Below are 27,449 nucleotides of genomic sequence, written 5' to 3'. Positions count from 1 at the left end.
CCTGAGTCAGGGTCTAAAAAAATGAACCTTGACCCGCCCTCAGGGTTGGAAAATCCAGCCCTGACCTTGTTCGGACTCAGGGCGGGTCAGGGCTGACAGGGCCAAACTTGCACCCCTACTACAAAACATTAACATTGAATTTTATACAGAAAAAATGAAGCAGTTTCCTTTCCTTTCCATGTGTCGTGAAAATCTAAGTTACCTTGTATATTAGTGGTATAAATAGTCATTAGGGAGGTGACAAACATTTGATTTACATAGAATTTACCTTCTAGAATAGGGATAAGTAGTGTTTGGTTTTTGCCAAACTCGTAGAGCATTGGAAGGGGGTGTCATTACCAATATAAAAAGATAAGAGATAGAAGGAAGAGAGAGAAAGGTAGAAAAAGCAAAAAAATTCCTTCTCCGGGGAAATTTGCTTGGAAAGTAAAAGGAATGGAAATTAATGCCACATCACACCAGACATGCAATTATTACCTCGAAGAAAATGGAGGTCATAGATTCGCCCCTATAGATTACTTGGGACACCCAGCCCCTCTGCGGTCATCATTGATAAATTGCTTGTGGGTGTCCCAAGTAATCAAAATGGGCGTATATATAACTTCCCAAAGAAAAGTGTTCTTTTGCCCTGCTAGGGAAATCCCTACAAGGCATGTGGCAACCAAACAGGGCTTAAACAACCAAAAAGAACCAAGTTCGTATCATAAAGGTGGGGAAGCTCAGCTTCACCATAATAGAAAGAAAGAAAAAAAACAAAGAGAGGTGGGGAAGCCCGAACCCAAACTCCAACACCAACTCGGCAAATGGAAGTAGGTAACGTAGAAGTTGTTGTACAGACCGCACCGGGGGTGTTTTTAGTCATTTTGTCAACTTATCGGAAAACGAAAGCCGGCGACGGGGAAGAAACAAAACGATTGGATACCTTTTTAAATTCCTTTCCTTTTTCAGAGTAGGCACGGTAAGTGGAATCTAGTTGTAGCATTTTCCCCTTCGATTCTCTAAACAGTTGTAGAACGAAACGAAACGAAAACCCTAGGGTTTGGTCGGGGGAAACGTGGTTACCGGATCTGGTTTAGAAGCCCTACCTTTCAGGTAGATCTTTGAAACTCTGTTCCTCTCAATTTATTTTTTTCTGTTCCGAATTCACACTCCAAGAAAGCTCCTAACCCTTAGAATTAGGGTTTTTCTTTCTTATGTGTGCTCCTGAATTAGTTAAAATTTGTATCCGGAAACATGTAATTCATCTACCATGTATGTTTTATCTTAGATCCATGGACTATATTGTATGCCGTTGCGTTGATATTCTTGTATTTTTTCTTTCATTTTTTACTTGAAACGTTTCGATGATCATCAATTCCTAATGCTACGATGTTCTGAAATTTTTTACGTGTTTGATGTATAGTTCGTTCTTGTGCTGAATTTTAATTACTAAATATGCACTTTTCATTTTATTTTATATGCGTTGTGTTACTTCCCTGTAGCAGATGAGGTGAGGGAATGGGAAGATTGAATTAGGTGGAATTTGCATAGCAATATTGCTGATCTTATTGAAACAAAACTATACTTAGCTTCTAAATCCTTGTTGACTGAAATAATTCAACACTTCCAACTTAAAGGATATGGGAAGAAGAATTTCTATATGTGGAGAAAACTTTAACTTTCACTGGTGTGACTTTATGTAGTTTCCTGATAAAATTTCTCTTGGGCTATACACAGACGAGAGGTGGGATACCAATTACCAACATTGTAGAGTGGTTATTATGTATACTCAGTCAGTTGTTTGAGGGAGGATCAGAAGTGGATTTGTTTTTTACTATTGTCTAACACTAGGTTGTGATTCAATTGTAAATGGAGTCTTTTTTGTATTTCTAGTTGAATGAATCAATAGAAGTTATATAGCATATTTGCTTTGTAATAGTGGGAATGATTCTTTGAGGAGCTTCTTGTGAAAACTTTGGTTGGGGTTAGAATCAGATTGGACCCAACTGAATGATGTCAGCATGATCAAGACCATTCATCTGTTGAGACCTCTGGGTGATTTATATAACCCAAAATTCCATCGATAATATGTCTGCCAGTGAACAATCAAAATAGCAGAGTAGCGATCCACATTTATCAGACAAAGCTCCTATGATTGGAAAGCTTGGATTGTCAAAATGGAGTTCTTTTTCCTTTTGTTATGAACAATCCATGGTGGGTCGAATTGACGGAAGGTCTTCACCATGATGATGTTGTCGTCAAGGTTTTAAATTTCGACTGAAATCCGAAATTGGGTAAACTCGAAACGTTACAAAATTTCAACCGAAATTTCGTGGAAAGCCGAAATTTAAGGAATATTCAAGGTTGCCAGAGCGGGAATCGAAAGCTCCCAGGGAAGAGTCCTGCTTCCTTGGGAATATCACCAAAAAATCTGGGTTTTATTTATTATTTAATATTATCAAGAAATTTCAGCTGAAATTACGGCCGAAATTTCAGGGTTATCGCCGAAATTTTGTAGGGGATAAAATATTACGTTAATTGATTTTGAGAGATTTCGTCTGAAATTTATGCTGAAATTTCGGTTTCAGTGAGGACCGAAACGCACTCGGAAACCGAAATTTAAAACCTTGGTTGTCGTGTGGCTGAGTCTACTCATAGGGTTCTGACAGAAGGTTTCACTTCCATAAGAGGCATGTGATGTTGATGCTCCTTCTATACCCTTTTCGCCCTAGTAGAGGTACCTCATCACTCCTTATTGAGGAAGATCCCAAGGCTACCAACATCGGTCAATGTGAAAGTGAACTTGTAGTGCTTTGAATTTTTTATAGTTTCAACCAGTTCCATTGAGCTATGTACCAATTACAAAGGAGAACTGATTACTTTTTTTTTTTTGGTTTGCTTCAAGTATGTTCTGGCGGTATAAAGTTCTCTTGTACAATGGGCTCATACATGTGGCTTAGTTTAGCAGCACAAATCATTGAGGAAACAAGTGTTTACTATTTGGATCAGCATGGGACTCTTTTACTTTCCCAATTACATTTTTGCTATCTCCATTGCTATTTTATTCTCAGCTTATGCAGGTCACGCTTTATTTTATAGTTTTGGTTGTGTGTAAATTATTGACATGATTAAGGATATGTACGATGGAGGAGTAACTAGTGTCAGAACTACGGATAGCACTTCTAGTGAGTTTCCAATAACAATAGGACTACACCAAGGATCAGCTCTAAGCCCTTATCTTTTTACGCTAGTTATAGATGAATTTACGGAGGGTATACAGGATGAGGTGCCGTGGTGTATGTTGTATGCAGATGACATAGTATTAATTGACGAAACCAAAGCAGGAGTTAATGCTAAGTTAGAATTATGGAGAACTACTTTGGAATCCAAAAGTTTTAGACTAAGTAGGACTAAGACAAAGTCTATGGAGTGTAACTTTAGTAATGTAAGGAGGCGGGGCGAGGATGTAGTAAATATGACTGGACACGAGGTACCTAAGAGGAATATCTTTCGCTATCTTTTTTCAATCCTACATAAGGAGAGATTGAAGAGGATGTTAACCACAAAATAAGAGCAAGTTGGTTGAATTGGAAGCATGCTTTAGGAGTTCTGTGAGACCGTAAAGTACCTACCAAGTTAAAGGGAAAGTTTTATAAGACAGCTATGAGGCTAGCCATGCTGTACGGCTCAAAATGTTGGGCCACCAAGAAGCAACATGTGCATAAGATGAGTGTAGCGGTGATGCGAATGCTTAGATGGATGTGCAGCCACACAAGGTTAGATAGAATTAAAAATGAAGACATCCGTAAAAAAAGGTGGGGTTGCACCAATTGAGGAGAAGATGAGAGAGAACCGCTTAAGGAGAAATTATATGGTGGCCGCCCTTTACATATAAAGGGCGGAGAGAGAAAATATCAACCCCCTTGATTTTTTATCAAGGGGAAAGTCAAAAAAGGGGGTTTGACCTAGATGAAAAATCAAGGGGGGAGTTTTTTCTCTCTCTGCCCTTGTTGGTTGACAATCGACCACCATATAAAAACTCCTGCTTAAGATGGTTTGGGCATATCCAACGTAGGCCTTTGGATGCTCCAGTGAGAAGAAGTGTTTCGTGCCAAGTTGATGGAGTAAAAAGAGGTAGGGGCAGACCGAAAACAACTTGGGTAGAAACAATGAGGAAAGAGTTGATGGCGAGGAACATAACAGAGAACATGACCTTGGATATGAGAGAATGGAAGAAAATGATCCATGTAGACGAACCCAACTAGTTTCAGTAGTAGACTTAGTCAATTTGAGCCGGGTAGATCCTTTCACCTTCTTCATGAAAATTTTCTAAATGATTCATTAGCCGACCCCAAGTAGTTTGGGACAAAGGCTTATTTGAGTTGAGTTGAGGTTGTGTGTAAGTTGTATATTTTCTGTGCATTCATTCTCATATTTTCAGTCCATAAGATCTTAGATGCACTGCATGCCCAACTTATTATAAGGGCCTTTTCATCTCATTTTTGCTCAGTGAGTGAAAATTGGATTGGATTTGCAGATTGTTGTCATGCTGCACCTTTTCGTTACCTCTTAGGTGATGAATTGAGCTTCAAATCTGTTCTTGGATACGTCTGGTCTTTGGTATTCGTTAATGCTTCAGTGCTTCACATAAGCCTTAAACCAGCACAAATATTAGATATATTTAGTGTTGATTAGAAATTACAGTGTGCACACCATCATGATACCACAACTCTGCTACATTGTGTTACATATGAGTAGGAAATCTGAATTAGTCTGTTGTAGTAGAAATCCTATGCCAGGTTCTTCTTAGAGAGGGTGAAGAATAGTCTGATGCTGAACCATCATCCAGTGTTGTGGAATATTCCAGTAACTGAGGAGGAACCAGTTAAGTCATATGGTGGGCATGGACAATGGTTGCTGTAAATGTTGACAAATACATACGTGGAAGGCATTTAGAGATGCTAAGAAGACTTTGTGGAAAAACAGGTACTTGGTAGGTACATCTTTCGTTGCCTTCTTCGTGTTCGATCTCTTCCATCTCTGCCCTGCTTCCATGTGGGTAGAGACCCCTGTAGAGAATGAAGAGGGGCCAAGGATCTTCCTCTCCACAGTGCTTCTCGAGTCTTCACTCTCCCCCTGAATAAGTAAGGCCCCATTAGCCTGGGCTGAGATGGGGTTGTGGAATATTCCATTAACTGAGGAGGAACCAGTTAAGTCATATGGTGGACATGAACAATGGTTGCTGTAAATGTTGACAAATACATATGTGGAAGGCATTTAGAGATGCTAAGAAGACTTCGTGGAAAAAGAGGTACATGGTAGGTACATAACCCATCTTGAAAAAGGAAGAGTGTCACATAATGTGGCAGAGATATGAAGAAACTTCATTTCAATACATGCATCCGTAAATCAAGGATGAGAAACAGCAAACCAATGCCATGTTTCTTCCCAATTTAATGGCTGGACATACCTTACTTGAGAGGTCCATTAGCATCATATAGGAGGCAACGCTAATCAAGTAAAATCTGGGCACAGAAGCCTTATTTCCCCCTTCCAGACAGATTCACTTTTCCTCAAAGGGCATATTCAGAGGAGATATGAAGTGTTCAATAGATATGATTGAGGCCCACTATCAGTAGAAATTGTCTAATCTATTGTGTTCTTATCATGTTATGTTTTTCCTCATGTTGCTTTAGGTGTTAGTACGCCTGTATCATTATTCACTAGGTTCCTTTCGATGTAGAAGAACTGCTTCATATTTACTCTGAAATTCTCTCGCATGATAGTTTCTCACAATGTAGCCTGCATAGTAATCGGTGCCCATTTCATTTAGGCCTCCTTACCCTTGTTTGTAGTTTGTTCCTATGGATATGACCATACAAGCCATGCTTTCGCTATTTAAGCTGGCTTCTTGTATATTCAATTTTATGGCTGTTCTTTGAATATTTGGCATCAAGTATCAAATTTCATTCTACCTTGTATTGGAGGAAGTTGTTCTCCTTCACTTGTTTTTGCTTATGCGTGTTTTTATTTGCACTTCAATTAGGAACTTTTCGAATGTTTTTTCAGTGTTGTTCTGCTGATAGTAACCACTTCTTGCTAAACAGGTCCTCTTTGTGCCAATCTTTCAATCTTCCAAACATTGTTGCAATCTCCTATCAACATTTGCTACTTTTTGCAGCCATTATCTTGAAAGAGAATTGGTTTCTTTCTTCGTTTTTATCAAGCCCCTGAAGTTTCTAATCCTAAGTAGGGTAGCCTGCTGGAACTATGTTTCATAGAACTACAAAATTTCAGGGATCCAATGCCCTTTTCTTTTCTTTTTCTTTAAGATACATGGCTTGTATCTTACTTTTTGGGGACAGCTTGTCCCCAAACTTTGTATCTTTTAGTTTTCTTGGAATGAAAATCGCTACCTTTCAAAAAAAAATGCTATCCATAATCAGTGTAGTATGTAGTCGGCAAATAACCACAAAAATTGTCCTATGAATTTTGATTCATGTAAAATATCATGTTCAAATTACCATTTCAAAAAATAAAATAAAATAAAAAAAAATATATATATATATATATATATATATATATATATATATATATAGAGAGAGAGAGAGAGAACATTTCCTACACACTTGTGTAGGTAAGTTACCTACACACTACCTTAAAATACAGTGGGGCCCACATTGTTTGGGTGATCCAAACCATTCATTTGAATGGTCCTCACATAGATAGGGTGTCCACAAAAAATCAGATCCATAGGATTATCCTAACCATTCAAACTATGGAGGCAAAAAATGGACTAATTTGTGAAGGTTTATACACTTCCATTTTACCTCCACAAATCGTAGGGTTGGGATGATCCTATGGATCTGATTTTTTGTGGACAAACTATCTATGTGAGGACCATTCAAATGAATTGTTTGGATCACCCAAACAATGTTGGCCCCCACTGTATTTTAAGGTAGTGTGTAGGTAACTTACCTACACAAGTGTGTAGGAAATGTTCTCTCATATATATATATATATATATATATATATATATATATATCATTTTCAAAGCTTTAGCTGGATGTTATTGGTGCTCCCAATGTACTCGAGATTCCCTAATAAACTCCACTGAGTTATGCGTAAAAATAGGCCACCTTGGGATCTAGCACATCTTTCTTTGCATTTTTATCATCACACCAGTAGATATATTGGCTCCAGTTTCTTAGTTTCAGTAGGTGCAAGCAGTATCATGAATATGATGGCTAAAGGAATTTAGATGGAGTTATTAAGAGGATGCTGTGAATGTGATCTCTGTAGTTTTGCTATCTAACCTTTCCAACCATTGAACAACTCTACATTTTTTTTGTAAGATCTATTGTTATTACTAGGAAAGACTACATTTTCTCTATGATTTATCAAGCACGGGCCATATAATACTTCTATGCATTATCATCAAAATTGTGCACTTGTCGGATCCGCTGTGTCACATATGATTGTTGGACCTTTCATTATTTTTTTTTGTTTCATCAGGCTTCCTTTGAATGTGATGCTTATGGAACTCAGTTTCTTTATATTTAACACAGTAGGTTGTGCCCCATCAGTTCTTTCCATCTTCAGACTTGCTATGTGGTAGCAGCAAATTTAGACAATGGCAGATCTTCCTCGTCATGTGGTTGCCTGCTTTCATTCTGGAAAACTTGCTTTCCTGGCAATAATGGTCTCCGCTGGAATCGTATTGCAAATTTTGGTCGGTATCCTTCCATTGCCATCTTTGTTTTTGTGTCCTGACCATGCAGTTGAACAGTCCATAAAGCCTTGGGTTCATAATTCATATTTACAATGTTGCAGGCATGTGCTTTGTATCATAACTGGTGGCCGATGCTAACCTGTAAGAGTTCAGTTAAAAGGATTCCTTGTTCTGTTCTATAATATGTCTGACCCTATTGTGTTAATGTTGGATTTCTCTTGCTGCAGTGTTAATGTATGTACTTCTTCCCATGCCTCTTTTGTTTTTTGCTGCCTCCGACACCTCCTCTCTCATTTCCAGTGGTGGGGATAGGTTAGTGTTATTTTATTTTTATTTTTAAATCCATTGCTAATATCAGGCGTCTAGTGGGACTTCTTTTTTGCATCTTTGCTTCTTGGTTTTGACAATGATTTTGGTAACAGCTGGGTAAATGCTGCAAAGTTCATGACTGGAGCTTCTGCAGTAGGAAGCATCGCAATACCAGTTATCTTGAAACATGCTGATGTTATTGGTTGGGGAGCCCTGGCAATGGAACTCTCATCCTTTCTTGTATTTGTACTGTCGATAATTTTCTACCTTCAGATGAACCACGAAGATGAGTACAGGTTGTTTTGAGATCTGAAACCCAGCCATTTTTCATTCTATTTATTATGCCAAGGTGCCCATATCAGTTCTTCTCAGTTGTACCTTCTTTGCCTGTGGGCTTCATTCTCTCTTCATTTATCGAAGCATGTGTTATATTGTTTTTATGAAATTCCAACTTTCGATATTTGAATGTTACCTCTACCCTCCATAGATAGGGCAGAAATGATGTGTATTCTTAAACTTTCTGGCAATACAATGTGCCCACTTGGATGTGATTGGGTTCTTTGATCTGAACAGCGAGCAGAAATTTGGCCCATTGGGCCAAGACCATGTGTGGGTCATCTCATGATGGCCTTAATCTTCCATTTGTTCAGAGAAATTTTTGTGTAAAGCCATGTTCAGGAATTTTTATTTGCTTGATAAATTATTATCTCCAAGTGGTGAGAGAGTGGTAGTGCGGGTGGGAGGAGGAGAGACATCTGAGAGGGCATGATAGACATGAGTGAAGTGGCTAAAAATCAGGAAAAAGTTGATCATATTTTTAGTAGAGTTTTTTGTTCCCTAATTTGGAGACACTAGTTTCCTGATTTTTAGCCCCTTCCCTCTCGGATCTCGAGTCGAGACACTAGCTTATCCTGAAATAGAGGAATGATAGATACAAGGCCCCTGCTGGAGAAGGGCCTTTGAATAAATCCAAGTCATTTTTAAAGTCGGTTGAGAAACTTAATTTGGTTGCACTTGATGAGGTGGATATATTCAAGGGCCTTTCTTTAGCCCTTCATAAAGAGGGATCTTCATCTATCATTCCTCCATGAAATATCATGAAAAAAAAAAAAAAACATACTGTAGTCAAACGTGCCCTAAAAGGACAAATATTTGCACGATCGGACGTAAATGTGTGATTGTAACTTCCGTTTTGAAAGATTTTTATGATCTTTTGAAAGGTCGAGCTCGAAAGATGAGGTAATTAGGAATTGTGATATGAGGAAAGGACGTATGCGTTTCATATTCGGTTTGGAAATAGGAGATTATCTTAATGAGGAATCTACAAGGAGCCACTTGATATAGAGAGAAAAAATTATAAGGGATAATTACATTTACACCACCTCAAGCTTTCATGGGTTTTTTTTAACTGATGGAGAGGAGGAAATGACTATAATGCCCTCGTCTTCCCCAATTGAAAATTATGGTTTTCATACTTGAAAACTGAAATTAAGGATTTGATTCAAACCCTTGTTTATTTACCAACATAAACTCTCGATTTAGGAGTTTTATTTTTCTTTATTCGCATCATTATTATGATTGGCATAGAAACCCTAATTTTTTAGGCTTTTTTTTGTTTTTATCACTGTTTTTTCTTGAAATGTGGGTTTGATGTAGCCATGGGATGGGGTTTCATTGTCTATGGTGGCGGCGGTGGCCGGAGGTGGCGACGGCGGTGGTGGGAATGGCGTAACCCTAATCCTCTGCAAATGGCTTAAAACCAAGGGCATTTCTGTCCTCAAAATATTAACCATGGTTATTTTTTAGTCATTCCGTTAGGTTAAACTAACGGTCCGTCAACGTAGGGGGTCTACTTAAAAATGTCAGAAACTTGAGGGGGTGTCCTTGATGAAGTTGAAACCACAGGGACCCGATTGGAAATTGGCTATAGTTGAGGGGGTGTAAATGTAATTATCCCAAATTATTAAAAAAAAGGTAATTTCAAGGAATATTAAGGGTGTGTTCGCCGTTTCTAAAAAATTTCATCACTCGGTGTCTGCCCGATTTTTTACGCGAGAATGAGAAGCGTTGCCGAACATGCCCTGAGGCATACTTCCATGCAAAAAATGAGTTCGCAGAACTCATATTCCGGGGAAAATATTTTCCAAGAATTTTCTTTCTCAAAACATCCAAACAAAAACTTAAACTTTAAAACGGATTCGTCCTCAGCCCGTACTTATAAAACGAACCACTCTAGGGTTTTTGCTGCGTTTCTGTTTGTATCACAAAACAATATGGCGGACGTGATGTCAATGGCGGAAATCGAAGCTACTGCTGCTGGACTCGGAATCGATTTGTCTCTAATCGATTGGCACTCTATTGAGCTTCCTCCATCCGATGATTTCGATATCAAACAGTGCGAAACCCTAACCCTAACTCTATTCTCTTCTCTTCTTCCGTAAACCCTAATTATTTATCCCTCTCAGATTTTGATCTTCTCTATATTTATTTTAATCTCACAGTGATGAAGACAAGGATCCCCTCCAGGAGGATAATCTGGAATTCGAGTCCGGATTTGGAAAAATCATAGTCGTGGACAATGTACCTGTTATTCCCCCCGAGAAATTCCAGGCGCTCGAGGGTGCTATTCGCAAATTCTTTGGTCAGATTGGTTTAATAAAAGAAGATGGGCTATGGATTCCTGTAAATCCAGTGTCTCAGAAAACCCTAGGATTTTGCTTCATTGAATACAATACCCCGCAGGTAATTTTGAAATATTGTAGGCATTGATAGTTGATCTGTTTTTAATTCTTACTTTATTTCCAATCTGCGATCGAACAATGCCTGTTGTTATTTTCTTCAAGATTTATGCTTCTCAATTTTAGGGATTGAATAACTGTGATACTTGTGGGGTTATTGTCATATAATCTACTATAAAAACCTCTAGTTTCTGCTTTTTGAGTATTGAGTATTCCTCAAGCAGCCAACTGTATTAATGCACATGTTTCAAGTCTCTACTTGTATATTGATTAACCAAAGGGAAAGAAGGATTATATTTGCTAATTTGTAATGATTTTGGTTTTGCTTCCAAAGTTGTTTTGTTAGTTAGAACTTAGAAGTTTGTTTGGGGTGAGTGGACCATCTATTGATTTATTGTTTCTTATTGCAGGAAGCAGAGCTTGCAAGGGAGAAAACAAATGGGTGCAAGTTGGATAAGAATCATACATTTTCCGTTAACTTGTTTGATGACTTTGACAAGTACATGAAAGTTCCAGATGAGTGCAAGCCTGCTGAAATTAAGCCATACACACCTGGGGTAACTCTCTCTCTCTCTCTCTCTCTCTCTCTCTCTCTCTCTCTCTCTCTCTCTCTCTCTCTCTCTCTCTCTCTCTCTCTCTCTCTCTCTGTTGCTTGTAGGTTTTTTTGTACGAAGTACTTGAAAATAGTATCTTTTATGCAAAACAAATGATGTAGTGAGCTGAACTCACCAAAATTTGTGGCAGAACATGGTCATTATTGCTTTTATAGTAGTCATTTAAAAAAAAACAGGAGGTGTCATTGATTGTTATGTTCACGAGATGCACCCCTACTATGCAGAGGCTAGTATATTCCATCTTTTATACTTTTAGCCTGGTGTCCAATTCTTCATGGGACATCCTATTTTTGGTTCCTCTGTTCTCGAAGCCTTACTTGGTTCAAAAAATGTTGCATTAGCCATGTATTTTCAGAATCAGCTATACACCAAGTAAATAGCTTTCCATCTACTCATGTATGCACTGTTGTATGTATTGCTATGCGGAGGCTAGTATATTCCATCATTTATACTTTTAATTTTCGTTTTTCCGTTGTTTGGCTTGTATCTGACCACTCGGTTTGCTCTAATAAAATCGTCGCCAAGAAAAAAAAAAGTTGACTTTCGTTGTCTGTTTTGTGTGCAGTTCATTTTTATCCATACCATATCACTGGAAAAAACCACCCAGTAGAGTCTGAATTATTCTGTGCCATCCATAACACAATGAGATTTATTGCCGATCCATAACACAGAATTTTTACTTTTCATAAAAAAAAAAAAACACAGAATATCTGTTTCAAATTATCAATTGTGATACTTATGCTTGCCATCCAAACTTAAATGAACAGGACATGCTGATCATCACTTGAGAGAAACTCAACGATACTTGAAATTATTTATTCAGAAATTTGGATGTGTGATTCTGATTCTGATTCTACTGTGTTTAACATGATTCCTGTCGAATAAATGTTAACCATGCTTCCTGCATACTCACTATTGTTGTGCATATTTGTGCATGATTACAGGAAAATTTACGACAGTGGCTGACTGATGAAAAAGCAAGAGTTTGTCATCCGTGCTGGTTCTAATACTGAGGTTTTGTGGAATGACCCCAGGCAGTTGAACCCCGAACTGGTTTACCATCGAGCTGTAAGTTTGTCAATTTTTTTGTTCTGTTAGTAGGGCAAAGTTGCATTCTAGTTCTCTCTTTGATAATGTGGAATATTTGCACTTGTGTTCTCATACTCAAGTGGCATCCCAGTTTTGACTATTTATGCTAGTTATAGGTTCAATTGGGTTGCTTTTCTGATTGACCAATTTTGTCGACTTAGCAACACATCGCTCTCGTCCATATGCATTAGACAAGAAGTTGTTTCTCCTTTGTGGTTATCATGCACTGCATACAGTGACACACACACGCGCGCGCGCGCACACACACACACACACACACACACAGAGAGACAACTTGTAAGTCAAGTAATCCACATTTCTTGTTGTCTTCTGTTTTTCCATTTACCATCCCATCCCATCCCAAAGAACTCAGGAATGGTTGGGCTGAAGTAAATTGGTAAAAAATCAATTTAGTTTCTCCTTTTTGTCTTTAAATTAACTTTTCCCTCCTTGGTTTAGAGATAGACAAGTAATTTCTCTTGGGTTTTTCCTTTTGCCTGATAACTTATGTAAAATTCATTCTACATGTCCTGCATTTCTTCTTGATTTCTTGGATCAAACTGGACCAATTTGGGGGTATGAATATGATTATTTTTGTATGGCTCTCATTGAGCTGTGGGCCTAAAGCATCCAACAATATCATTTATTTTGTTGAGTATAGATTCCATTTGCATTATTCTATGGGATTCTCTTTTTCTCTTTTATGTACTACAGTAATGGCTAAAAATTCATTTGGCACTTCTTATAGTCTCTCTGCCATTATTCTGTGATAGGCTAGATTCTCTCCACGACTTACTATAGGTTGAAGTTTATTTGAAAGAAATGGGGATCAATTGCTGATCAATTGCACCAAGAAATGGGTTATAGGGAGGCCTGTAGTGTACGAAGTCTCCCCTGTCCATGCAATAATTATATTGTTTATTTATTTTAATTTTCCATATATTTACTTAATAATGTGTCATTTATTTTGCTTATCTGTGTAATATCATTTTGTTGCCAAGTCAAGTGCTTCCTTTCTTGACCGTGCTTAGTTGTTTATTTTTCGGAAGATATTAAAAAACAGTTGTTGTGGGATTGATCCAAACCATCACTCTAATGTTGCCTTGCAAACCAAAGTAGTGGTATTTTTGTCATTTTATCAAATGAGGTATTCTTGTCATAAAAAAAAAATCATTAACTTATTGATTTATTATTGTGTTCTCGGAGATGTGGTAAGATGGGGAGGACTGTTCAGGAGCACTCTACAATCGGTGTGTCTACACCTAGTAGCGCTCTTATTTTTTCATCAGGAGTTACTAAATCTTATTTTTGTTTGGCAGTTCTGGACTGAGAGCTTTGTGCAATGGTCTCCGCTTGGAACATACTTAGCTACTGTTCACGGGCAGGGTGCACAAGTTTGGGAAGGTGCGACTACATTCAACCGCCTCATGCGCTATGCTCATCACCAGGTTATCTATTTCTCTTAGTTTTACATTTCAACTAATCTGTTTGGCTTTTTATTGATTATAATATAACTCATTTAAAATAAATGAATTATAATCTAACTCATTTGGGATTAATAACAGGTTAAACTCATCGATTTCTCACCTGGGGAGAAATACTTGGTCACATTAGCAGTCATGAACCCAGCAATCCTCGTGACAAACATGTAAGCAATCTTACCCCAAGTATTAGATCTTACTTTGGTCTACCAATTCGATTCCGTCTTTCATATGAGTATCTACATCTTTTTTCAGAGGACTGTTCTTAATATTTTTGATATAAGAACTGGAAAAATAATGCGAGATTTTAAAGGGAATGCGGATGAATTTGCAACTGGTGGAACTTGGGGTGTTTCTGGAGTATCCTGGCCTGTATTTAGGTGATTTTACTTGCCATAACTCGGTTTATTTGTGCTTACTTCTCCGTCCTAGGCCTAGCTTTTTTGAGTAATCTCTTCTGATGGGTGTATGATTATATTCTTTTCAGATGGGGTGGTGGAAAGGATAGATACTTTGCAAGGATCGGGAAAAATGTGATCTCTGTTTATGAAACTAAGACTTTCAGTCTTATTGACAAGAAATCTTTAAGGGTGGAAAATGTATTAGACTTCAATTGGTCGCCAGCTGATCCGATACTTGCTCTCTTCGTTCCAGAACTAGGTGGCGGAAATCAACCTGCTAGGGTGAGTGGATACTTTTCAAACAATTGGGAAACATCAAAATGTTTTAGTTATTCATTATGACAATTGTGTTCTTTCACAGGTAAGCCTTGTTCAAATTCCTGGCAAAGAGGAACTGAGACAGAAAAATCTCTTCAATGTTAGTGACTGTAAAATGTATTGGCAAAGTAACAGGGAATACCTCGCTGTTAAGGTTGATAAGGTTGATAGATACACCAAAACAAAGAAAAGCACTTACACTAGCTTCGAGTTGTTCCGTATCATAGAAAAAGATATCCCAATTGAAGTATTGGAGCTTAAGAACAAGAATGACAAGATTGTTGCCTTTTCTTGGGAGCCTAAAGGTCACAGGTTTGCTTTTATCCACGGAGATAGCCCAAGGCCTGACATAAGTTTCTACTCAATACGAACTACCCACAACACGGGTCGAGTCTCAAAGCTGACAACTCTCAAAGGAAAGCAGGCTAATGTTCTTTGTTGGTCCCCTGCTGGTTGTTTCATTGTTCTTGCAAGGTTGAAGGGTTTCAATGGACAGTTGGAGTTTTACAATGTTGATGAGCTTGAAACCATGGCCACTGGTGAGCATTTCATGGCAACTGACATTGAGTGGGATCCAACTTTTGGGTTCCTTAGAATATAGATTTGTAAACCTGAAAAGCAACATCTTTGCCCTTTGCAGGTATGTTGCGACCTCGGTTACTTTAGTTCATGAGATGGAGAATGGCTTCATCATCTGGTCATTCAATGGCAAGCTACTTTATCGGATTCCAAGGGATCATTTCTATCAGGTGAAAAAAAACTCGAGTCCTTTGTGGAAAGCTATTTAAGCAACGTTTTCAATTGTACTAACATCTGAGTTTGTCTTTGTCACTGGTGATCAAACAGTTCATGTGGCGTCCAAGGCCGCCGTCATTCTTGACTACAGAGAAAGAGGAAGAGACTGGAAAGAACTTGAAGAAATACAGCAAAAAGTATGAGATGGAGGACCAGGATGTATCGATGCTTCTGAATGAGCAGGATCGGGAGAAGCGGAAGCAGTTGCAGGAAGAATGGGAAAGATGGGTGAAGCACTGGAGTCAGTTGAATGAGGAGGAGAAGGCATACAGGCAAAATTTGAGGGATGGCGAAGCCAGTGATGAAGAAGAAGAATATCAAGCCAAAGAAGTAGAAGTTGAGGAAGAGTTGGATGTTACAGAAGCGATTGTCTCATACGATTTTGAGCAGGAGTGAGAGGAGAACAATTTAATTTATTTTTATTTTTTAATTTTGAATATTGATTATCATTTTAAAAAAATGGGGAGTGATAAATCGGCTCCCATGTGTCTTTCTCTCTCCTCTAGATTAGAGAGAGAAAGAGGAGAGAGATAGACACATGGGGAGTGATAAATCGACTCCCATGTGTCTTTCTCTCTCCTCTAGATTAGAGAGAGAAAGAGGAGAGAGATAGACACATGGGGAGTCGATTTATCACTGCCCAAAAAAATTTAAATGTTAGATTGTATGTCTAATCTCAACCCATAACTGACACACAGCTCGGCCTTTGGTTTCAGTCCCTACGATGTTCAAAGAAACAAAGAGGTGCAAATTTTTGTTTCAGCTACTACATATAAATGGCTTCTGCAATTTCCAGTGGCCTTTATAAATGATAACCCACTCCACGCCATAGAAAAGAGAATAAACAGAGCTCCAAATCCAAGCAACAAAGAGCTGCTCACTACAGGGGAGGCAAGTGTGAATAAAAAAAACTACCAGAACAGAATTAGATAATTCATCAGCCTTTTAAAAAGTAGAAAATAATTCTCACGTGAATAGTAAATGCCATTCAAACAATACAAATTGAAAATGTGTCCTTTTACTCTCACTTTTTGGTGCATCCAACAGACCCTTGGAGAATAACTTAACATTCCTCCATCTAATGAATGAGATCTCTGTTAACTTTACACTGATAGTTGGTCTTATTAGTGTCTCAGTAGACCAAATAATTCTAATAGTTCAATGTGTGCAGAAAGAACAATTTTGAGTCCAAGAATAGGTTCGGCACTCGCAATTGGTTGACATAATCTTAAAGGAACAGGGCCTAAGAACTTGGTTGTATTGCATGAGTTAGCAGATTTGCTAGCCAATTTCGCATAAAGCCATTTCGTGGCAGGCTTTTGCATGTGATAATAGCCACACATGACTTTTTGAAAGATTTTGTCTTATTCAATTCATTCATCTGAGGTGGGTGTTCTCACATGCAAAAGCTAGTCATGAAATGGCTTTCTGCAAAATTGGCTTGCAAAGGAGTAAATTTTCTAGTTGAACACTTGAACTCTTTCTAGGGAATTATTGGCAAATATTTGATATATAATAAACAAAATGATAAAAACTTTAGAATTTTAAGATTTAATAGAAAAATATAAACAGAATAAGAAAATCTCTTGATATATTGCCAAAGGTCAAGAAATATCAGGAAAGTTTAAATTCCTTTTGTTATTATTTCAATATATCAGAAAATTACTGTTTAAAAAGGATTTGCTAGTCAATTTGGCAGATAAGCATTTCGCTGCTGACTTAGCAAAAGAGAACAGCCACACAGGCTCACTTTCAGGCAGATTTTGTCTTATACATTTAATTCATCTGAGGTGGCTGTTCTCTTTTGCAAAAGTCAGCTGTGAAATGCCTTTCCGCAAAATTGCCTAGCAAATAGCTATTTAAAAATATCACATATATGAGAGTTTCAAGATATTTATCACCCCGAGATTCTTTCTTAAAAATTGTGGCATATCTTCCTCTTTTTTTTTGAAAGATAAAATCTCTTGTTTCTGGCCATTCAAAAAAAAAATCTCTCGTTTCTTAAAAATGGCTGCAGATCTACTTACTTCCTTTGGTTCATATTTTTCTTCACTTTCAGTAAAAGACAAATAAAAAATGTGGGAATATTGAGGAAGGGGTTGCTAATATCAATCCCATGTTTGTTTTGAAGGTATGTTAATATAGAATCAATATAAATCTCTTTTTAGAGAAGAACACAAGTTCAAGTCACCAAATCAATGTCAAATTGCATCTACATAAACTAACAAATAATGCTTAATGTAGGAAAAAACTTGCACACATGCTCTTTCATTACAGTTAATTATCCTACGAGATTTGCTAGGGACTAGGGCTGCAACTCGAGCCGGGTTTTACCCGACCCGCATCGACCCGACCCGAAAATATCCTGGGTTGGGTTCAGGTTTCATGGGTTTCGGGTCGAGCCGGGTTTAGCATTCAAAAGCCCGCATGAATCTTGGGTCGAGCCGGGTTTGAAGGGGCCCGACCCGACCCGAGTTACATAAGTTATAGTATGTACATTTTTTTCTATTGTTAGTTAAAAGTTAAAAGTGAAAACCCACGCACCCACTGTTACTGTATGTGAGTGTAATTTCTGCTTCTATGAGTTGAGTTGATTCAAGTGTTTCATTTAGCATTGTTTGATTGTAATTACAACATTGTTTGATTACAGCATTGTTTGATTCAAGTGTAATGTGAGTGTAATTACATCATTGTTTGATTCAAGTGTAATGTGAGTGTAATTTCTACTTCTATGAGTTGAGTTGCCTTGCCAAATAAGAATTTTCCTTAAAAAATTGCGTCAACGTGAAAAAACCCGACCCGACCCGAACCGACCCGAGATTTATCATGGGTAGGGCCGGGTTTGGGAATCGTGGGTTTTCCGGAAAAAAACCCGACCCGACCCGACCTGAGATATTTCTCGGGTAGGGTTGGGTTCTCCAAAACCCGACCCGAGTTGCAGCCCTACTAGGGACCATCGCAGAAGGCATTTGGCGGACCGGCTCCCAAAATGCCTTTTGCGATGGTCTCTAGCAAATCCCTTATCCTATTTTACATTTTTTTAGATACAGATTAATAAGATGATCCATCCTTTTAGGTTTTGGTTACAATCCTAAGTGTGGGCTCGCCTAAGGTATGGGACACCCACCCTCGTACATGACAAGTTTAAAAGGCCTAATCTGATGTGTTTCCGGTCAACTCCGGAGCCTTTGGCGTATTGGTTAGGTACCTAACATTTGGTATAAGAGCAGCCACCACTAGGGGTGGACATGGTTCCGGTTCGAACCGAGGAACCGAACCGAACCGGCACATATGGTTCGGTTCGGTTCGGTTCCATAGTTATATGGTTCGGTTCCGGTTCTAATAACCTGGAACCGATGGAAATTCGGTTCGGTTCTGGGTTTGGATCCCGGAACCGAGAACCGAACCAAGAACCGACCCACCTTAAAACCCTTAGTCAGACTGGAAAACAAGTTTTTTAATCTCAGCACTTGCCCAAATATTTTTAATCTCACCAAACAAGCCTTAATATTTTAATGGCAGGAAAGAAGATGTGGGAATCCTTTTTGTTTTTAATATTAACTTGAAAGTTTTTGTAAGTGTAAGAAGAAAGTGAAAGGCTTTTAAAAATAGTAAAATATTATGAGAGTAGTTTGTATAACGCCCCCACAAAGTCATATTCATCATTTCATTAGAGACTTTTGTGCTCTGCTTTTCCCATAATGATGATGACAAGCTGGAAACAAAAAATTATTCTATCTCAAGAAAAGAAAACCAAACATTCAAACAACTATTGTGAAGAAATTCCGTTGATTTGATGAAGATCGGGTAAACCCAGAACCGAACCGAACCGAACCGATTATATATGGTTCTGGTTCGGTTCGGTTCCAAACTTATATGGTTCTGGTTCGGTTCCAATTTCAGGGAACCGATTATATATGGTTCGGTTCTGGGTATACCCCAAAACCGAACCGAACCGAACCATGTCCACCCCTAGCCACCACGTCAAGTATTCCCGTAATGGAATGGGTGACCAGTTGAGAGGACTACCTCTAGAAAAGGCTAACTGGTAAAAAAGCTGGAGTAAAAGCTGCCGAAGTGAAGTTACCACAAAGTGGACCGCCGAGAAAGAGGCGACCCGTGGGAAGGGCTATCTAGAAACAAAGGCCAAAGTGGAAAATCACCATAGAGTGGGCACCCGAAGACGGTGGCTGCAGAAGTGTGGTGGAATGTTACGGTCCTAAGTGGGGGCTTGCCTAAGTATGTGGCTAGGTAGGGCCTAGGCTGACATGGACAGGTTCAAAGGGCCTAGCCTAACATGTTCCATCAACTTTGGAGCTTTTGGGGTTGGGTACCTAACAGGTTTTTAATAACTGAGTTTTGACTGAGCAAGTTGCCATAGCAGACCATGTTCTACATTCATCAAATGACAAGCACACATATTGAGAATAACTATGAACTTAAATCATCTCTCTTACATGGGATGAACAAAGAAATTTTATGGCATCTGAATGGGTAAAAAATTAGAAGACGGTGTCTGTGATTTCCAAAGCTAGATACGGTGGCAACAGAAAAGATGATGCCCTTCTATGCCAAAGATCTATCAAGCTGAACTTTGATGGGAGGTCACATGGGAGTTGAGGCTGCCGACATATGGGTGGCGTTTGAAAATGAAACAGCAGAGGTGCAGTTTCTGTTGTTTTTTTGTTTTTAATTTTTGAATGGTAGAGGTGCAGTTTCTGTTAATCCTCTTATCGTTTTTAAGACTGTATAAGCAGAGGTGCAGTTTCTGTTTTCCGACTACTCTTACTTAGTATGTGTTTTTATCAACCTTGGATCCGGCACCGACCATCTGGTCGTGTGCAGGCTAATAGCGAAAGTAAAAAGAGGGAGAACAACAGCCAGGTGGAGAGCTGCTTTGGGGTTGTTATTTTTCCTGCAGCACGTGAGTTGCTTGTAGCATTTCAGTCCAGAAACATAGTGGAATTGTTGTTATCACTGACCCGCTTTTGGGTGGCTGAATGGAGAAATGTATCTGCTTAGTATTGAAAACCGGGAGTTGTTCTAATTTCTAAACAGCGTATTGAAACTAGGGAGCTCTTCTAATTTATAAACAGCAGGCTGAGAGTTGCTTTAATTCAATACGCCAACCAAGAGTACCCTGAGTTGACAACCGTAGATAAGAAGCAGACTCATGGACAGAACTGCTGAATAACAGTCAGATCACGACGGATGTGATGATCTTTTCCACATTCAGATCTTAAAGGAGGTGGGGCAGGAGCATCATCAATCCAGAAAGTCAAAAGAATTTGATCTACCGAAGGGATGGTGGCTAAGATGGGGTTGTCGACCACCCATCATCCACCACCATACCCCTAAAAGATGAACCCAGAAGGACGTGGAGATGAAGATCACCCGTCAGTGTACCTTCAACTTCAAAATTACTGAAAAGTATGTGGACGGGGTGACCTGCGAAGTGGTGCCATTGGATGTCAGTCGGTGACTCTCGATAGTCCATATCTATGGAATAGAGATGCGATCTTTTACCAACGGGAGAAAAAGTATCGAATCCTGGAGGACAGAAAGGAGTATACTATCAAGGCCAATCAACCGATGGAGGATGCAATCACACCCATTTCAACAACTCAAGCCAAGTGGATGGTGAACGCCTGCGGCAAGTTCATCTTGTTGATGATTCTACACAAGCCCACCACGGTTCTAGTGGCTGAGACTCCAACTTCTACCGCCGAGCCTAAACAACAAAAGTAGATGGAAGAGGTGTTGGTAGAATTTGGCACTCTCTTACTGGAGTCTCATGGCCTGCATCCCAAACGGCCATCCCAGCATGAGATTCAGTTGATCTTGGACTCACCTTTGCCCAATCTTAGGTTGTATAACAATTTGATCACGATGAATGAAAAGATCAAGAGACAACAAGTGCATGATCTCCTAGATCAAGGGATGATCCAACCCATTAGTTCGCCCTGCACCTCCCAGTGGTACTCATGCTGAACAAAGACAATGGATGGCAGATGAGCATCGACTACAGCACTCTCTTACAAGATCATGAGCAAGAATCAATACACGCATCCCCGTATCGATGATTCCATCGATCATCTACAGTCGGCTACAGTCTTCACTAAAAGCAATCTCATGGCTGGTTACCATCAAGTCCGTGTTCGTGACGACACTTGGAAGACGACTTTCAAAACCAGACAAGGACTACTCGAGTGGCTGGTAATGCCATTTGGGCTATGAAACACTCCTGCCACTTTCATGAGGCCGATGAACGAGGTGTTACGGCTTTACTTGGATAGGCGCGTCATCATGTACCTAGATGACATCCGCATCTACTTTTGAGATTGGAAGGAGCATCTTATTCATGTATGAGATGTGTCGAGGACCTTGAAAAAGGCACAGTTATACTTGAATTTGAAAATGTATGAGTTTAGCAAGGAAACCCTCATCTACTTGGGGTTTATTGTCGGAAGAGGAGAAATGAAGACCAGCACTGGCAAGTTGACCGTGAATATGACAGACAAAGGGACAAAATACCAAGCGTATAAGCTCTGCAATCTCTGTGAAATTCAACCGAAGGGGCACACAGAAAAATGATATGAATAGACCTTGTGGATAATAGCTTATACCACGTTGAAAAGCCTTAACATCTATGCACTCGTTGAGTCAGAACTTGGTAGTTCAAGCAAATAGGGAAGCAGAACTCTTGTGCTAGTAACAATAGTAAATACAACAGAAAGGGATGAGACTCAAGCTAGTGGTATGACCCATAAGATAATTGTGACCAAAATAATATACATAATTGCACAACTAAAAAATGTTCTAGTCCTCCAAACATGGGACATACAAAATAAAATGTTCAACTGTTCTTCGAGAGACATACACATTTTGCTCTCCTAAAAACAACACATGCCTCTTGCATAGCCTACATTTCTTTATTTAGGGTCCTATCTTGCTAGAATGATATTATATCAATGAGATTGCATGATCCATAAGAAACTTAAGGATTGAGAATTTGATTGTTTGGTTAACCTTCTTTGTATTTTGGAACATTGTTTTGCTTCTCAGGTTCAGACCGATCGTACGTTTTGTGATGCAGTGCAAGTTCATGGGTCCTTCAAACCAGAAATTGGAGAAAGAAAGATGGCCATTGTGGAAAGAAATTATCAATAATTTTGTACTATTATTAGAAGATTTTAGAATTTCTATTTTGATTCGAGGAGGTTTAAGTTGCAGGGGAAAGGCAGAATACGGAGTAGTTTGTAATTAGAAATAATTCAGAAAAGCTAGTAACATTCTAGAGGAGATTTGGGTTTTTTTTTTGGAAAGTTTCTATTTTTCTCATGGAGGAATTCTAGCTTGTTTAGAATTGTTTTACAAGTGATTTAAATTACTAGGAGTTTGTGTCCAAGAAGGAAAGTGTTTGAGGTGAAAAAAGATTGTTTATAAGATGTATGCCCTCTTTTAGGGGAGCTTTGATCGATTACAAAAATTGATTTTTTTTTTTTTTGAATGGTTACAAAAATTGAAGTTTCTACAAAGAGTTCTCTCTTTTCTGAGTTCTCTCTTTGAAGCAGCACCATATTCTCCTCCCTCATCTTTCATTGAGGTGAGTGCTTGGCTTTATTTTGGGCTTGGATTAGTGTTTAAAACTTCTTCTTCTTTTTTGAATGGCTGGATTAGTGTTTAAAACTTAGTTTATTCTTCCATTTCTGCTACACCAGTTTGGGCCCCTAACCATAGGTGCGAGTTTAAAGTTAGATCGTTATTCAGTCATCTCAACCTGCTTGTGCCTTCATCATTCCCTAGAAAGAAGATTTGGTAGGCCTTGGTTCCTACCAAGATTCAAGCCTTTTGTTGGACATTGATGTTTAAGAAGATAGACACAGTGACTAGACTCAAGAAGAAAAAATTCCATTTGGCAAACAGGTGTACTATGTGTTTGGAGGAGGAGGAGATACCCATTGACCCCTTATTTCTTCAATGCAAAGTGGCTTCGGAAATTTGGTATAAGGTTTTTAGTTTTTTGGTATTCAATGGGTTCCCTCTAAATCAACTGTGGATTTCATGGAAAGTTGGTGTGCCGGTCGATTGAGTTCTCTGGGAATGATCCTTTGGGAGCTCATTAACCTTTCCTTGTTGTGGGAAATTTGGGGGGAAATAAACCCACACCCTTGAAAAAAGGAAAAAAAAATTAAAAAGGCGACCCGGTTGCATGGAACACTGGGAGGATTAAGTTCAGCATGGCTGTTTGGGCGACAACTAGGAAAAGGCTTTGGGGATACTCTGGATTATATTCTTAGAAATTGGAAAATTACGATGATGGGAAGTTTGCTGACATCTACCAAGAAGTGAAAATGAAATTGATAGCAAAGAATAGGATGGGAAGTTTGCTGCCATATACCAAGAAGTGAAAATGAAATTGATGCAAGTTAGAAAATACTAGGAAGGGCGGAATTGTATTTCCAACAGATGCTGCCCAATGATGTAATTTTTAATTTTATCTTTTCTTTTCTTAATAAAATTATCTTTTAAAAAATCATGATGGAAAGAGTCCCTAAGGAAAAAATTGCTGCACGAAAGAGATCTCCTTCATCTAACTCGATTAAGCTGAATTTCGGTGGTTCCTCTCTTTGCAAATACAGATTAGCAAGTATATGTGGAGTCTTCTTTCGGTACAATTATGGCTGCATCCTACACTTAGTTCTATGGGCCGATTAGTCATGCGGATTCGTTGCAGGATAGGTTAGAGCAATGCATTTCGGTTTTTTCCATTTTCATCAGCCAAATGGAAGGAAGGTTGGAGGTTGAGAGAGATTCTTCTAATTTTATCTCTTAGGTGAAAGATAAGAGTCTAAGGTCGTGGCGTCTTGCGAGTTATTTTGATGAAATCCATGAGAAGATAAGTGGTCGCTAAATCATGTTTTTGCACATCCTATCTCTTAGGTGAAAAGGGGGAGTATAATAAAGTAATGACGCCTAAGGGTACATTCACAATATCCATGAGAAGATCAGGGGTCATGAGATCATTTTTTGCACATCTGAAGGAGTGTGAAAGCTTCTTTTTTTCAAAAAATTTGGACCATTTCTCGATTTTTGCGTGTCATCCTTGCACAGGGGCCATGCTAATCTTCTCTGTATCGTTCCAATTTTACCGGATGTCACTGAAGAGACAAGGAATGTGAATGCTTTAGCTGATGAGTTAGCTAAGTCCGGTGTGTCTGGACCATTTTTGTATTATGGACAACATATGCACATGTAGTCTATCTTCCTAATAAATTCCTCATTATCTTCGTAAAGAAAAAAGAGATTGCATTATCTCAACCTTTGAAATTTAATAACTTCCGCAAAGCAAGTGCATAAATGGTGAAACAATTAATAAGTCAGCTAGGGCAGTCCATGCCCGTTGTTTTTCAGAGATTGATGGCTTGGACACTAAGTAGATTGATAGCTTGGATCCTAAGTAGCTTCAGACAATGCCCTCATAAATAGAAGAGAACTAACCACTCGCATTGAAAGGAAAATTCAGAAACAGATATAAAAAGACAATGCATTCTCCATTCATTTGCAAAATTGCAATCTCTCACTGACGCATGGTCAGATTTATTATATAATGAATTCCAAGAACAACTACAGTAAGCAGGGTGGTGTGGTTTCATCCATTAAAGTTCTTTTATATAACTAACAACAACAATATCAGTGAACTGTAAAGTTAAAATAAAAGGAGAAAACTCATCAATAACAAGAGGCCTGTTAATCTTGTTTCTTGAAAAATGCCCACATCTACCAGTCCAAATCAAATGATAAACATAACAAAAACGCTATATTGCAGGAATTACCTCATCAATGCCTCTTAAAGAAAATGCAAATGTATCAAATCCCCAAATTTTTAACACCCCTTTAATTTTCAGAAGCTTTCGAGCTACGAAAATCCCTTTTCAACTCCGCAACTCTTTTCATACAACATGCCTTAGATTTACCAGGAACAGCAGCAGCTATTTTCTCCCACCTCATAGAAACATCTTTCGGAAAAACCTTCAAAGCATTAAGAAGAGCAATATCTTCTCCAGAACTCCAATTCAAGCCTCCACTCTCTTTCTTCCCTTCAACATTCTCCATAACCGATGTTTCTCCATTAACAACCTCTAATTGCTTACTCAAGGGTTTCCTTTGCTTCAAAAACTGCGCGAACGGATCACCACCACCAGGTCTCTTCTCAGCCATCGATTTTGCCATCTTTATCACACTCTCCAATCCATGACGCCCTTGAAAAGAATCCGCAATCAATTCCCAACGTCTCGGCTCTCCTACAGGATGCTTTGCGATCTGTTTTTTCAGAATCTCAAAATCCTCCTCATTCCACTCCTTTTCCTCTCCGATCACATGAGATCCGTTTCCGTTGCAGTTTCCGACGGAATCCCCAACCTTTTTCTCTGTTTTCTCTGAATTTACCAATTCTACAATAGGATGATTGGAAATCGAAGTGAAATTTTCAGATCTACGGGTTTTAGGTCTCCGACTAGGGTTTCTTTTCTTGGATTCTTCAATCTCCGGCGGATCGAGATCCGGCAGCGGCGGCTCGAGAAGGTCGCCTTTTCCGACACAAATATTGCCGCCGGTGACTGAGATCGGAGCGAAGGATCCGAGAAGGAGAGATAGAGAGATCCAGATGAGAAGAAATTGTAGGGTTTGGGATTGAAAATAGAAGATGGCTGAGAATGAGAGGAAAGAGGATATTGAAGAGCATAGGGCTACTTGAAGCTTGTTGATTTTTTGGATCTCTTGTTTTGATGTTGAAGAGGATGAGATTCGAGACTGGAAAAGAAACCTAGGTCGGGTTTCTTCGTCCAGGAACTCCATTTCTCTGTTGCAGAGATAATTCACAGAGGAGGAGAACGGAGTTAAAATGGCACATACGGTTTATTTTAGGATTTTTGGGACGGGTGTAAGGTAACGTGCGCCGATAGTTTACGAAGACTAATCAAATATACGTGAGATGTCGGCACGTTCAAAATCGGTGTCTATTATAACGCTACGTAACCTACGTTATGGGGGTGTTTGGATCCGATGGGCTTTTGACTTGCAAGGGAAATGAAAATCCTTGTACATTCCAAGCTTTAGCTTATAAAATCCATGTTTTAGCTTACAACATCCGGGACCCATGATTTTACAGTCCTCAATTATAAAATCCTTGTATGATTAAGGGTGAAGATCAACTGTAGAGGCAAGGCTATGTCTAGCCACAATCCACTCCACGAGGCCATTTGACTCAACCACGGTTATAGTAACTGACTGCACCAAGAGTCAATCTACAAGACCATAACACATGCCTACACATCCCACTCAAATTGTTAAATTTCAAGATTCCACTAATTTCTGGATGTATCTTCATTGAAGAGTTAAGGGTGCTTAAATAAGCACTTACATAAAAGGAGATAAACATGAGAGAAAAAGATAAGAAGATCATCGTAATCTAAACCAACTTCACTAATCTACATCATTTTCTAAACCAACTATCCTAATTTACCACCGGTCAAATCTTATCATGTATGATAAATCTTAACACGCCCCCTCAAATGTATATTGCTTGAAAATCTATAAACGTTTGCTTACAATAAAATCTCCTAAATTGATTACAATAAAATATCCCCAACACACTTAGGGGCATATTGCCGAATCTTCTAGTGTAATGCACCCCATGTTGATGATGAAGGTCCGTTGACTGATGCTTATTGCCGCATGTAGTGTCGGTTGCCGAAAGTAAGCCACGATAATGGGCTAAATGAGACTCAAGGCCACGATGGGCAAGTCTACATAAAACAGGTCATAATGGACCAATGTCACAATGGGCAAAGAGATGGGGTCGACTTTTGGGAACGATCCACCAAGAATTTGAAGACTCTCTCACGCACGTACTTCATAGGTCCGAGGCACATTACCTCAATGGACTGAAGCACCTCAGTTGAGTAGAGTAGCTACTATTTCAGGGACGCATC

General features: G+C 38.9%; 2 protein-coding genes, 1 non-coding gene and 1 pseudogene across 6 annotated transcripts; 2 read left to right on the top strand and 2 right to left on the bottom strand.

Annotated features, from left to right (window-relative positions):
- The first annotated feature begins 726 nt into the window (after nucleotides 1-726).
- LOC143877211 (Vacuolar protein sorting 55 (VPS55) family protein) lies at nucleotides 727-8,586 on the top strand. 3 transcript variants are annotated; one of them, XM_077379123.1, is made up of 5 exons: nucleotides 727-1,092; nucleotides 7,566-7,711; nucleotides 7,813-7,852; nucleotides 7,939-8,023; nucleotides 8,134-8,586. In XM_077379123.1, the coding sequence occupies exons 2-5, from the start codon at nucleotides 7,613-7,615 to the stop codon at nucleotides 8,324-8,326; spliced, it is 417 nt and encodes a 138-aa protein (XP_077235238.1). In that variant the 5' UTR covers nucleotides 727-1,092; nucleotides 7,566-7,612; the 3' UTR covers nucleotides 8,327-8,586. The 3 variants fall into 3 exon arrangements, with proteins under 3 accessions (XP_077235238.1, XP_077235237.1, XP_077235236.1); XM_077379122.1 differs by having other exon boundaries at nucleotides 728-1,092; nucleotides 7,551-7,711; XM_077379121.1 differs by having other exon boundaries at nucleotides 729-1,092; nucleotides 7,548-7,711.
- Nucleotides 8,587-10,245: 1,659 nt separating this feature from the next.
- LOC143877209 (eukaryotic translation initiation factor 3 subunit B-like) lies at nucleotides 10,246-15,893 on the top strand (annotated as a pseudogene). Its single transcript, XR_013250572.1, has 11 exons — nucleotides 10,246-10,415; nucleotides 10,522-10,762; nucleotides 11,169-11,315; nucleotides 12,317-12,440; nucleotides 13,781-13,909; nucleotides 14,027-14,109; nucleotides 14,198-14,322; nucleotides 14,430-14,625; nucleotides 14,705-15,246; nucleotides 15,302-15,410; nucleotides 15,508-15,893. The product of XR_013250572.1 is annotated as a eukaryotic translation initiation factor 3 subunit B-like (transcript).
- Nucleotides 15,894-24,524: 8,631 nt separating this feature from the next.
- LOC143878027 (U6 spliceosomal RNA) lies at nucleotides 24,525-24,627 on the bottom strand. The gene has a single exon (XR_013250857.1). It is a non-coding gene; the product is annotated as a U6 spliceosomal RNA (small nuclear RNA).
- A 405-nt stretch (nucleotides 24,628-25,032) lies between these two features.
- On the bottom strand, nucleotides 25,033-26,424 carry LOC143877208 (transcription factor MAMYB-like). Its single transcript, XM_077379120.1, has one exon. It carries the CDS (start codon nucleotides 26,311-26,313, stop codon nucleotides 25,354-25,356), a length of 960 nt encoding a protein of 319 aa, XP_077235235.1. The 5' UTR covers nucleotides 26,314-26,424; the 3' UTR covers nucleotides 25,033-25,353.
- Nucleotides 26,425-27,449: the final 1,025 nt, after the last annotated feature.

The sequence above is a fragment of the Tasmannia lanceolata genome, unplaced genomic scaffold (genome assembly GCF_043159265.1).
Source record: "Tasmannia lanceolata isolate RefF3 unplaced genomic scaffold, GAP_Taslan_0.1 ptg000005l, whole genome shotgun sequence".
Lineage (NCBI taxonomy): Eukaryota > Viridiplantae > Streptophyta > Magnoliopsida > Canellales > Winteraceae > Tasmannia > Tasmannia lanceolata.
The sequence above is the reverse complement of the archived record's forward strand: the minus strand, read 5'-3'. Positions and strand labels throughout refer to the sequence as shown.

What these genes read in the sequence shown, in the direction of transcription:
- LOC143877208 (XM_077379120.1), bottom strand. Translation starts at nt 26,313, where the DNA reads ATGGAGTTCCTGGACGAAGAAACCCGACCTAGGTTTCTTTTCCAGTCT.
- LOC143877211 (XM_077379123.1), top strand. Translation starts at nt 7,613, where the DNA reads ATGGCAGATCTTCCTCGTCATGTGGTTGCCTGCTTTCATTCTGGAAAA. An exon ending in GAATCGTATTGCAAATTTTG is followed by an intron (nt 7,712 to 7,812) that starts GTCGGTATCCTT and finishes ACAATGTTGCAG; the next exon opens with GCATGTGCTTTGTATCATAA. An exon ending in ATTTCCAGTGGTGGGGATAG is followed by an intron (nt 8,024 to 8,133) that starts GTTAGTGTTATT and finishes TTTTGGTAACAG; the next exon opens with CTGGGTAAATGCTGCAAAGT.